The 12980-nt window shown below is 38.4% G+C and overlaps 1 protein-coding gene across 1 annotated transcript; it reads right to left on the reverse strand.

The window, feature by feature from the left end:
* Positions 1 to 1484: 1484 nt before the first annotated feature.
* On the reverse strand, positions 1485 to 12920 carry LOC122330541. The gene is made up of 9 exons (XM_043227650.1): positions 12817 to 12920; positions 8068 to 8202; positions 7854 to 7937; positions 4349 to 4446; positions 4182 to 4280; positions 3396 to 3488; positions 3183 to 3281; positions 2027 to 2055; positions 1485 to 1928 (listed from the first exon to the last, which is right to left on the reverse strand). The coding sequence occupies exons 4-9, from the start codon at positions 4419 to 4421 to the stop codon at positions 1824 to 1826; spliced, it is 498 nt and encodes a 165-aa protein (XP_043083585.1). The 5' UTR covers positions 4422 to 4446; positions 7854 to 7937; positions 8068 to 8202; positions 12817 to 12920; the 3' UTR covers positions 1485 to 1823.
* Between the last annotated feature and the right edge of the window lie 60 nt (positions 12921 to 12980).

The following is a 12980-nucleotide window of genomic DNA, read 5'->3' on the forward strand; positions in this document are numbered from 1 at the left end:
GATATCCACAATATCCACAAATATCCTCCCGATGTTTGTCTACTCTGCCACCCCTGCTGAAAAAACCCCCAGCTAAGACCAGCCTAGACAGGTTGGCTGGTCTTATCTGATTTAAGCTGGAAGTTGCTGGTTTAAGAGTAGGAAATAAACTCTGCTGCCCTTTATAAGCTTTATTGAGACACAAACAGAGATGCACCTGAAGTTTTGCATTAACTACATTGACAGCAGTAATTAATTCAAGTTCACCCAAAACACACCATAAAGTGATTTTGCTCAAGTATATATTCTGCTGGTTTATACAATATTTGCCAATAAAGCCCGACTTTTAGAAGTCTCAAAAGCATCAACAAATATTTAAATCTCAGTATTTGACTGAACATTGATATGTTTTCACCTTGCCTGAATTCGTCTAGTAGTGTGTAGTCATAGCTGTGGCATATGAACAGCAAATTACTAAAAATATAATTATCTATTAGTTATTGATCATTATTATTGTTGAAGTGTTGGGCTAGCAATGTATTTGTTAGTAGTAATACTCAGAGGTGCATCTTTTTTTTCAGTAATTCATCTTAAATTGCAAAACCTGTGTATTAAATAATCTCAGTGCACACAGACTGAAGTAGTTTAAGTCTTTGGTTCTTTTAATTGTAATGATTTTGGCTCACATCTCAAAAATTAGAATACTTCGTAAGACCAATAATTTAAAAAATATATATAAAATTTATGATTTTCTGTTATTGATATCTTGTCTAAACCAACAAAACGTCTGCAGATCACTAGACTTAAACAGAAAAATTATTTAGCCTTTTTTTCCATGAACACCTCTCTTGTGAAATCGATCAATAAACAGTAAATACATAATAATTCATTCTTTAGATTTTTGACCGTGTTGGAAACTTTTTTGTAGCTTCTTTTTAAGAAGAGACCAGGAGATTCTTGGTAAAGCAGGAGTTCGTTTTTTTATTTCGTTGCTGTAGTCATCTGCAAGAAGTCTTCAAGAAATCTTTAAGAAATTCGTCAAGCAATCTCCAAGAAAATCTTCAAGAAATCTCCAAGAAACAAATCTAACTGAAACATGTTAGGTTGAAGTTTATATGTTTCAAAGGGGGAGGGGTACACAGAGGTGGAGACCAGTAAAACAAAAGTATGCAAATGCGGTCAGGAACTTAGCCCAGAACAGGAACTTTCCTGATCCTTGATCTATTTAGCATCTAAGTGTCATTCAAATGCATAGGTGTTGTAGAGAGTAAAACAAAAGGCACAGTTGTACCTCAGGATTAGCATTCACACTTGACCTACCAGATGTTCAAGAACTGAAAGACAAAAGATAACTGTCTCGGGGCTTATCACAATACACATTCAGCATATACTGTTATATTGGAATCTGTGTTTAACCTTTTATAAATTTGTAATACAACAACCGTGAAACCAATATATCCTTTAAATGAACAGCCGTCTGAGGGGAAAATGAAGGAAATTGTTGATATATTTTGGAATATGATTTTATTTACTGTAAGAGTTTTGTTAACAGGACTGAGAAAAATGCACCTGTTTTCTTTGACCATATAAAAAATAAAAAAGTCGTCTGAGATCGGCCAGTACAGATTCTGAAGTCTAATATGTGTATTACTAGAATGAGTCTTTAAAAAAAGATTTTACACATATATACAAAATATAAATTTACAGCTATTTCCAAAAAACACGTCAGTGGATCAGTGCAGATCTGATGGACATATTTTAGTTTGTTAGGTGCTGCTCACAATCCATCCGTTGACTGAAAGCAGCTTTAACGTGTTCAGGATCACTCTGTAATACTTTCTTTATCATGTTTGAGACAGCGCTGTATCTACAGTCTTCAGAGAAATCCTCTCTTCTTCTGAGTTCTGGTTCTTCTGGGATCTTTTGACTCGTCTCGGTCTCGCTTTCTTCTGCAGGACAAGACACGTCATGTAAACATAATCCATGAGACATCACAGTTAACTATCTGAGGTAAAGTTTAATCAGTGTGTTTTATGAAGGACCTGACCTGACAAGACTTCAGACAGTCTGTGATCTCTGTGAGGTCAGAACGGAGAGAAACACATCAGTCAAGTGTTTGAATCAGATTGAATCTCAATATATCTGTTGTGTTGTGTGTCCGCGGCGGAGGAGGCTTTCGTTTGATCGCTTTGATGATTTTTTATTTGTTTTATTGTTTAAATTGATCCATATCTTCTTCTTCTACAAAATCACACCTGAATCTCTGCGAATCATTTAACGGTGATTCAGAGTCAATCTCAGCAGATTTCAGATTTCATTATCAATATATCGGTATTTTTAATAACGGTGGTATGATTTTTAAAGCCATTTCTGATCTTTTGATACACATTACCAGCAGAAATGACAGGCCTACACTACACAGAGAGTACAGTAAGTTCTGTGGATGTAATCTGTGTGTACGTTGAAGGTTTTACAGTAAGTTTCTGATTTAACGTCTCAATTTTAAATCCAGGGCTGGACAAACAGGAATAGTCCTCTCTCCATGTTTTGTTGTTTTTCCTGTTTTTTTGCAGCACTTTTCATACTCTTTATCCTGGCTAAAGCACATTTGTTTCATCTATAAGAACAATCGGCCAAAAATCCTGGCAGAGATTTCTTTAAAAATAAAAACATTTATTTAAAAAATCTCTTCTTCTTGAGAAGCCTTCATTTATTTGATCCAAAATACAGCAAAAGCAGTAATACTGTAAAACGTGTTTTCTATTTAAATTAATCAGTTGTTATTTGGTTATTGTTAAAATGCTATTTACTTTTTTGATGAGTTTTCAGGATCATTACTAAAGATTGCATCAACGATGCTGAAAATTCAGATTCGATCACAGCAATAAATTCTATTTTAGAGATAAAATAAAAATAAAAAACATTAAAACCTTACAGTCCAAAAGCTTTTAACTGGTAGTGTGTGTTTTAAAAGGAGTCTGAGGTGGGTGTTCTGGGCAGTTTATATTGTATTGACATAAATTCAGAAATATATCATGATATAAATGTTGTTATTAAACACTCGCTTTTAAACACAGCTTCACACACACACACACACACACACTGAATCACTGATATAATGAAACGACTGAAGAAGGGTGAGACAAGAAAAGCTGAAGCTGATCTAAAGGTTTGTAACAGAATCCATTCAGGTTTATACTCACTGGATCCTAAGAACGCAGAAATCATCAGAGATACAGCAAATAAACACTCAGACAGAAACACAATGAATCTGAGATCAGCCATCACACGGCCTCCAGACGCTGAAAAACACAGAAAGATGAAGAATCAGATTTTATTGTAGAGTAACATCAGCTCACATTCATTTAATACCATCAACTTTATGAAAAAGTGTTCTTCAGATGTTGTGTATTCACCTGATTTCAGGATCATTTCTGTTATTAATGCAGAGTTCAGTAAAACTACAACAACTGATCCAAACACATACACAGCAACATAACGCTGAAAACCTGAAACGACATTCATACAATCACCTTCAGATAAATACATCATCAGCGCTTATTATATCAATAAAACAATGCTTTACGTCACTGTTTTATTAGTAGAAGAATTCTCACGCTTTATATTGCTTCACTTTTATCTTAAAAATGTTTCAGTGCTCATCATAAATTAGTCAGTTTAAAACGTTTTTTTAATACAGGCATTATATTTAACATAGAAACAATAATTCACATTTGACAATATTTACTGAATACTATTTTGAAAGTCTTCTTGACAAACTGACAAACTCAGGTCAAAGACTTTAGCTTCAGTATTTAGCTGCTGTTTAATGAGAGAATATATTCATCTCAGAACGTTTTTATTGCTTTATTTTTTATCTTAAGAGATTAGACTTGATTTAGAGTTTAGACCTGTTTTATCAAATACAGGCTATATTTAACACACAAAAAAGTAACTGTACTTGACTTATAATACTATTCTGAAAGCCTTCTTTAAAAAACACAGCAGTCCTACATCTGTTTTCTTAAACTTATTTGAATTATGAAGATTTCAGTTCAGAGTTCATAGGTATTTTTCTACAGTAAGGTTTATCAGTGATTTAAATTTTAATGTTATCATGTTTAAATGCTAATGACTGTATTGATTAGATTAATGACTTTGTCTGACAGAATCAAAAACAGAGAAGATGATCCATACTGTACCTTGAGACAATCTGAGAAAACCATAAATATAATCTGTGAAGAACATGAGCGTCCAGCGAACCTGCAGAAACATCACAACACAGCCCCATCCAATCGCATCTGAAACACAAGAGTCAGCTCTTCTGTCCTCAGACAAGATCAGTGTCGCTCTTTATTATAAACATCACCTGTTTGATAGTCCAGAGTGAATATGTAAAGAACGATCATCACTGCATTAGTCACCAATATGAAGATGATCATCCTGTCTTCACAACTGAAAGTGAAACTGAAAGAGATGATGAGAGAAAGAGACACGTCTGGTCAGGAATAAAGACACAGAGGCGCATCTGAACACAGATCACTGAACAATCAACTAAACCAGAAAACACTGACTGTGTTTGATTTAAAAAAACACTGAAGACAGAAGCAGGAGACTAGATAAAAAACTAACAAGAGGGCAGAGCTAATAAATAACCATGACAACAAACCAAAGGTAACCAGAGAAACAAACAAAATACAGAAAACAACTGAACAAAGAAACAACAGGAACAAAAACAGATGAATGATTATTGATGGAAAACCTGATCATCAGTGATGGTGAACTTACTCAAAAACGTATACAGGTTATAAATATAACCATTGTTCCTTGAGGAAAAGAGAATTGCGTTCGGAGATGTTTTGGGAGCAGCCTTCTGTGTGACCACGATCTGAATCTGCTGTAGAATCCGTCCATTGGAAGGAGGCGATGTAAGGGCAGGTGGCGTCAGCAACCAGGAAAGTATAAAGGCATGTGCGGCAAAGCCGGCGTCAGCTTCATAGTCATGATGACCTGCGCTGACAGGGATGCCAGAAGTATGGCAGAGATGCAGTTCTTGTTCCTCAAAGAACCATGGTTACATTCATAACCTGTATCGTTCCTTTCCAGGGACTCAAACTGCGTCCAGAGACACTTTGTGAAAGAGATGCCCACGCTGCCAGAGTTCCAAATCCTGCCCTGTGTCTATGTCTCGACATACATGACTAGGGCAAGAGGACTGATAACCCTGAGGTCATACCAATGTAGAGGGGTGGACCAAACCGCAGCGATGCAGATGTCCAAAACTGGGACATCTGCCAAATAGGCCTTAGAGGCCGCCATACCCCTTGTCGAGTGAGTCCTGGCTCCCATCGGCGAGGGAGACCAGAGGACTCATAAGAAGTCATGATTGACTTGACAATCCACCGACTGATGGTCAACCTAGAAGCAGGCTGACCTCTCCTAGGTGGACCAACGCGCATCTGAGCAATTGGTTCAACCTTCTCCACAAGGCTGCTTTGTGAACGTTACATGTCCAGTGCTCACACTGGACACACACAGTTCAGCTTTGGTTAGGCTCCCAAAGGGGAGGAGGATGAAATGCCAGCAGTACGATTGGCCGTGGAGCAGTGGTAGTAGGGACCTTCACTGTGTAACCCACTCGAGGGTACAGAAAAGCCGATAGTCTGGGCACAAAGTCAAGATAAGAAGGGGCAACTGAAAGGGCCTCAAGGTCTCCTACTCTCTTTAGAGAAGTGATCGCCAATAAGAATGTAGTCTTAATAATCAGATAACGATCAGAAATCTCTTCTATGGGCTCGAAAGGGGTCTGCACAGGTCCCACATAGGAACACAATATCGTAAAGGGCGGTCTCAACCAGAAATATTAATTCATGCGTTTATGACCTCAAAGGTTAGATTATTGCAATGCTTTATTGGGTGGTTGTTCTGCAGCTTAATAAACAAACTTCAGCTAGTCCAAAACGCAGCAGCCAGAGTCCTTACTAGAACTAGGAAGTATGATCATATTAGCCCGGTTCTGTCAACACTGCACTGGCTCCTATCAAACATCGAATAGATTTTAAAATCTTATTAATTACCTATAAAGCCCTGAATGGTTTAGCTCCTCAATACTTGAGCGAGCTCTTATCACATTATAGTCCTGCACGTCCACTACGTTCTCAAAACTCTGGCCATTTGATAATACCTAGAATATCAAAATCAAGCTGCTGGGCGGCAGATCCTTTTCCTATCTAGCACCTAAACTCTGGAACAATCTCCCTAACTCTGTTAGAGGAAGCAGACACACTCTGCCAGTTTAAATCTAGATTAAAGACACATCTTTTAACTTAGCCTACACATAACACACCAACACACTTTTATTATTCAAATCCGTTAAAGGATTTTTAGGCTGCATTACTTAGATTTGCTGGAACAGGGAACACTACTCCTACAATACGATGTACTTGTGACATCGTAAAAGAATGGCATCTACGCTAATATTAGTCCTGTCTCTTTCTCAATCTGTTTTCACAGTTTGTATCCAGACTAGATGGTGGATCAGCACCCAGAGATTATGTTCATCAGAGACCAGAACACCTAGATGAACCCGTGGACCAATCACCCAGATCCTGATGCACACACACACACACACACACACACACTAAGTCATTTACACTACCTGACACAGCTGCGTTTAAAATTGAACTGGAAGTTAAGTGCTGGGCGTCCGGTCAGAGGAGAACTGACCCCAACTGAGTCTGGTTTCTCCCAAGGTTTGTTTGTTTTTTTGTTTTTTTCTCCATTCTGTATGCATGGGGTTTTGTTTCCTTGCCGCTGTCGCCTCTGGCTTGCTTGGTTGGGGACACTTAACTTTTAGTGACTATCGTTGAATTGACTACAGAGACCGTCTCTGCATTTAATAAGAAATTGGTCACTCTCGGCCATTATACATCCCTGTCATTATACATCCCTGTCATTATACTGTACAGTGCTTTGATGCAACCTGTGTTGTTAAAAGCGCTATATAAATTAAAAATGATTGAAAATGATTGATTGACGATGAGCATGGTCACACAGAGCGCAGTTTGAGTTCCCCAGAAAGAAACAGTAAATTACCGTTTCATACCAAAATACCAAATACTTTACAAAACAACATAGTCCTTTCAGTTCTTTAATAATGATTGATTGCAAGAAATTACTACAACATGATGCATTTATCCAAGCATATTTCAAGCTTTATTAGCATGCTGCTAGCATGAATTAGTACATTGATATGTCCAAGGCTAGTTAACTAGATATATCTTTATTTTCATCTTTTCTTCTACCTATGGAATTGTTTTATTAATTTTAATTTTCTGTGAATGGTCTTGATTAATCATTTCAAATCTTCTTTTTCATCTCATTGAATGTATCTGTTTTTTGTAATTTTTAAATTTTCGTTTTCATCTTATTATTTTAAATCCATGGAATTGTTTAATGATTTTCGATCTTCATTTTCATGTTATTTTCTGTCTATGTTGTTTAATGATTTCTGATCTTCAGTTTTGTGTGTTTGGATCAGTGAGTCAGATCATTTTATGAAAACAGTTCATTTAAAATAAATTAATAAACTTAACTAGAAAGCAGATCTGCTGCATAATAACTAATGAAGCTGAAACAAATGAGAGCTTGATATATGAACAGATGAATATGATTGTCTTAGGATACACACACACACATGTACACACACACACACGAGTATGATGATTCAGTGTAATGTTCAGGAATCAAACTTGTTTGTTTTAGTGAATCAGTTATTATATTAGTATAATGTGTTTCTGTAAACACTGAAGATAATATCACAGAGACACTGATGAAGAAATCAGAAATCAGATCATAATTAAGATCATACTTACAGCCCAGTCTATAATAGCATCTTTTAAGCCATGCGTCATTCATCATCAGCATTAACAGTGGTACAATAATAATTATGATGAATCCTGAACACAAGAGAGTAATTATTTTAATGTTCTTCGTGTTCACAGCAGATTGTTGGCGCTAGAGAATAATCAAAATGTTCAAATGCAATAAAACACAGATGACGTGAGATCATTTTAAATATGAACTGACCTCCTCTGGTCGATCCAAACGTGTAGAAGAGGAGGATGAACTGTAAAGTTGGCAGAATCTGAAAGATCATATCAGCCACGAGATTAAAGATCTTAAGTGCCTGTCCGGTTTTCTTCCAGACCTCTGTCGCTAAAACTAGAGGAAACATTAAAAAAATATGATTTGATTGAAGCTTTGAGCCATTAATATCAGAATTAAAAAAATAAACAATAAAAATAAAAAACAAAAACATGAAGTGGACAGAATTAACACAACTGTGTTTCTCATTAAAAACTGCATTATGATATTTCAGAAAAATACCACTATATGTACTATTTCTGTTAATAATCTGTAGATCAGAATATTAACATCTGTTTGTAGGTCAGTATTAAAATCTATATAAATTATTAGATTACAGTTTGTCTCAGTTGACTGGACACACACTGTAATGCCTAGCCAGCAGAGGAGCCCTCACCTGAGTGCTAGCTGTGCTCAGGCTCCTCTGCTCATTTCCTGTTAGAGGGCTTTATCTCTAGAAGCTCTCCACATGTTTTACTGCCAAGTATTGCCAGTTTGACTGCCTTACCGAGCTTTCCTATTACTACTCTGTGTTGATATTAATGTGTATGACCATAGCCTCTTTGCCTGACTCATGTTTCCCAGATTCTACTTATCTGTCTTGTTTGCCTGATTGGAGTGTTAACCTGTTGCCGACTCACTGCCTGCCCATTTACTCTGAGATCCGGATTACCCCTGAACCTGTTTGCTGTTTGGACTGTCTTCCTGGTATTGACCCTGCACTTGTTTTACTGTTGATGTCTTTTGTCTGTATCTCTAATAAACTTCTGCAAATGGATTCTACCCAATCTTCTGCGCCATCGTTACAGAATTTTTTTGCCTACTATGAATGCAGTGGAGATTTCCAAGCGGCATTCACATATCAAGGCGAGTTGCTAAACAACTGCCAGGAACAACTAACCAAGTTACAATCTATGAATGAGCATCTGACCCAGTTCATCCGCACACTTATGTGAAGTTTTTGAATATCCTGCCGCGTGGAAGGATATATCAACCTTCTACTCCAAATTTCGCGGGGAAGAGGTCCGCGTGCTGCTACACCATTGAATTCAGGAGGCTAGGAGCACAAAGTGGGTGGAACGATGTTGCTCTCAAGGCAGTCTTTTCCAGAGTTTATCTGGAAATTGATAACCTCCTTATGTAGCCCTCTCCGCTGTACGGCTCAGATAATGACTAGGAAAGTTTTAAATCAAATTAAAACAAAAAAATGTCTAGAGCAAGAGTTTAGTGATTCACAAATTAACTCAAGAAATAAACATTCAAATACCACTCGGGTCTCAGATATCAGTATGAAATGTCAGATGTATGATAACTATAACCTGTATGACTTTTTAAACTTGAGAAACACTTAACACACACACTTAAAGATGATTAATAAATGTGAATTCACTCATTTCCTGGCCAAAAAGTGAATTACTTAACTGGTCCCTGGTCTGTTACAAATGATGTTTACTTCCAAAACCTTTGCTGTGCCTAACTACCAGTGTGGAAAGCCCCGACACCCAGCAGTCAGTCGATATTCCCCATGTTACCACGACTTCATGGAAGTGTTCAGTAGTCATGGAAGTCAAAGCCACAAAACTTCCCCTCACAGATCTGTGGACTCAGTGATTGAACTGCTCCCTGATGCCATGCCCCAAGAGTAAAGTATACCCTTTATCACAGACTGAGAGTCTCGCTATAGAGGATTACATCTCAGAAGCTCTCTGGTTTCATCCGTCCTTCCACATCTCCAGCTGCTGCCAGATTCTTCTTTGCAGAAAAGAAGGATGGAGGATTACGACCATGTATCGATTACCAAGGTCTTAACAGTGTCACCAAGACGCTTCGTTACCCCCTTCCACTTTTTTCGTCTGCCTTAGAACAACTACGAGAGGCAACCATTTACACTAAGTTAGACCTACGAGCGCGCATACAACCTCATCGGATCAAAGAAGGTGATGAGTGGAAAACAGCCTTTCTCCCCACCAGAGGGCACTCACGAGTTCCAGGTAATGCTGCATGGGCTAACCAATTCACCAGCTGTATTTCAATCATTCATTAATTAAATTTTCAAAGACACCTCAACCGATTTGTCATTGCTTACATAGACGATATCTTCATCTTCTCCAACTTTCTTTCAGAACACATCCTTCATGTAAGAACAGTCTTGTCTCGATTGTTAGAGAACCAACTGTATGTCAAAGGGAGAAATGTGAATTCCATGTAACCCAAATGTCCTTTCTCGGGTATCAAATCAGTCACCAAAGGGTAAAGGTGGACAAACGTAAGGTAACGGCAGTAACAGAGTGGCCCCAACCCACAACTATCAAGGAACTGCAAAGATTTCTGGCCTTCACAAACTTTATCTGTAGTTCATCAGGAATTACAGCCATGTAGCAGCCCCCTGACTTCACTACTAAAAGGCAAACCTAAAAATTACAATGGACTCAAGAAACTAATCAAGCCTTCACCTCATTAAAAGAAAGATTCACCTCAGCCTCAATTCTAAGACTTTAGCGTTATTCCACAATGTTTTCAGGGTTTACGACTTAGGATATAGTCAGTAACCGAGGTACTCAGTTTACATCTCAAGTATGGAGAGCCTTCTGTAAACAACTGGACATTAATGTAAGCCTTACATCATGATATCACCCACAAGCAAACTGCCAAGTCGAACATCTCAACCAAGAAATCGGAAGATACCTGCAGAGTTATTGAAGCAGAAAGCTGCACCCTCCCTACCAACCAAGACAACGGGTCTGGATCTCCACTAGAGACATCAAGCTGCGGCTACCTAGCAGGAAGCTCAGTCCCAGGTACGTGGGTCCTTTTAAAATTCTAGAAAGAATTAATAATGTGACCTAACGGCTTGAGCTTCCTGCTAATTGCCGTATCTGTCCATTCTTTAATGTATCTCTCCTGTAACCGGTCCATACGAATGCTGACCCGGCCACGAGGCTCCAGAACTGGACATTGATGGGACCCTGGCCTACCAGGTTAAGGAATTACTGGACTAGAGATGTAGAGGGGGTCAGCTCCATTACCTCATGGATTAGGAGGATTCGGACCTGTGTAGCCGCCGGGATATTCTGAACCCGTCGCTCATTGAGGAGTTTCACCAAGCCAGACCCAATCAATCCGCTCCACAACCACGAGGCGACCACGAGGACAACCACGTAGAGCTCCAGGAGTCGCTCATAGAGGGGGGATTCTGTAATGCCTAGCCAGCAGAGGAACCCTCACCTGAGTGCTAGCTGTGCTCAGGCTCCTCTGCTCATTTCCTGTTAGAGGGCTTTATCTCTAGAAGCTCTCCACATGGTTACTGCCAAGTATTGCCAGTTTGACTGCCTTACCGAGCTTTCCTATTACTACTCTGTGTTGATATTAATGTGTATGACCATAGCCTCTTTGCCTGACTCATGTTCCCCCCGGATTCTACTTATCTGTCTTGTTTGCCTGATTGGAGTGTTAACCTGTTGCCGACTCACTGCCTGCCCATTTACTCTGAGATCCGGATTACCCCTGAACCTGTTTGCTCTTTGGACTGTCTGCCTGGTATTGACCCTGCACTTGTTTTACCATTGATGTCTTTCGTCTTTACCTCCAATAAACTACCGCCAATGGATTCTACCCTGTCTTCTGCGTCATCGTTACACACACACAGCTTTTTCTAATAATGCACTTATTAAAGTAAATATTGACATGAAGATTACTGAATTTAAAGCAAATATTCAGCTGTCGATGCACAACTACTGTAAACTTCTTCAGAACTGAGTCCATCTACTGTATGGAGAAAGTTTGGTGTGTGTGTGTGTGTGTGGTTTAGTCAGGTCAGTATAAAAGTAATGGAGGTCTATATAGAAGTCTATGGAAAGTTTTAGTTACAGTAATTTGTACTGTAAGTTGGAAAAAATGTCTGGTAAATGACAATTGTAAATATTTTCATTCTTTGTTCAAAACCTATATCCTGACCCTTGGTCTATTTTCTTTTTGTTTCTATTTTCTATTTACTTTTGGCCTTTTCTATAACAATGATTGGTTGATGTTCGGTAAAGCAGCGAGTGTTTGCAGAAATGAGGAGTCAGTTTGAGGCACTGATGAATTAATGTCACATTTTGATCAGTTGAAAAATAAAATGGTATTTCCTGTCAGTTTTTGTGTGTTACATAGAGAACTGTGTGTTGTGTTTGCAAAAAGTGTTTCATGAAACTTAAAACTCAAGTCAAAGGCAGAGGAATTAGCGTATGTTTTGTAGATTTGGTGTATGTTTCTGGTGTTTGAGTGTCAGGTTTCAAAACTGTGTGTCAAGTTAGGATTTGGTAAGCAGTTCAGAAAACTGTAATGAACTAAGAGTTCAGCAGGACAGTGGTGATGAATATAGCATTGATTCAGATTTGCTCCTTTTACTCTTTACCTTTCTATAGTTAAAGCCGGTCTGATAAATGTGTAAACGATTAGTGAAGTGATTTTCTGTGATGCGTGTAGTTAACTGAGCACTTTAAAAGACGCAGAAGTGCTGTACAGATCAAATAAAACAAGAATTTGCATGAAATGATAGAAAACGATTGTTGGGATGACTGTGAACTCTTGGAGCGGTCGAGGAGTTTGGAGAAGCGTGTGAGATCGAAGGAGAAGAAGTGTGATTTGTTTAGATCAGACTAGACTCATGGCACCTGATCACATGATTATCAATCTCACAGAGTTACTGACTGTAAAAGGCTTTGCAGAGGCAGAACACAAACACCAACACAAACAGGGCGATGATCACGGCTCTGTCAAACTCAGCGTAGCTCAGAAGCTTTGCCAAGCACTTGAAGAAGAGCTGGAAGAAAACAAGAGTGAAGAAGAAACTGCATTAGAATCAAACATGAACA

Source organism: Puntigrus tetrazona, chromosome 3 (genome assembly GCF_018831695.1).
Source record: "Puntigrus tetrazona isolate hp1 chromosome 3, ASM1883169v1, whole genome shotgun sequence".
NCBI classification, from domain to species: Eukaryota; Metazoa; Chordata; class Actinopteri; order Cypriniformes; family Cyprinidae; genus Puntigrus; species Puntigrus tetrazona.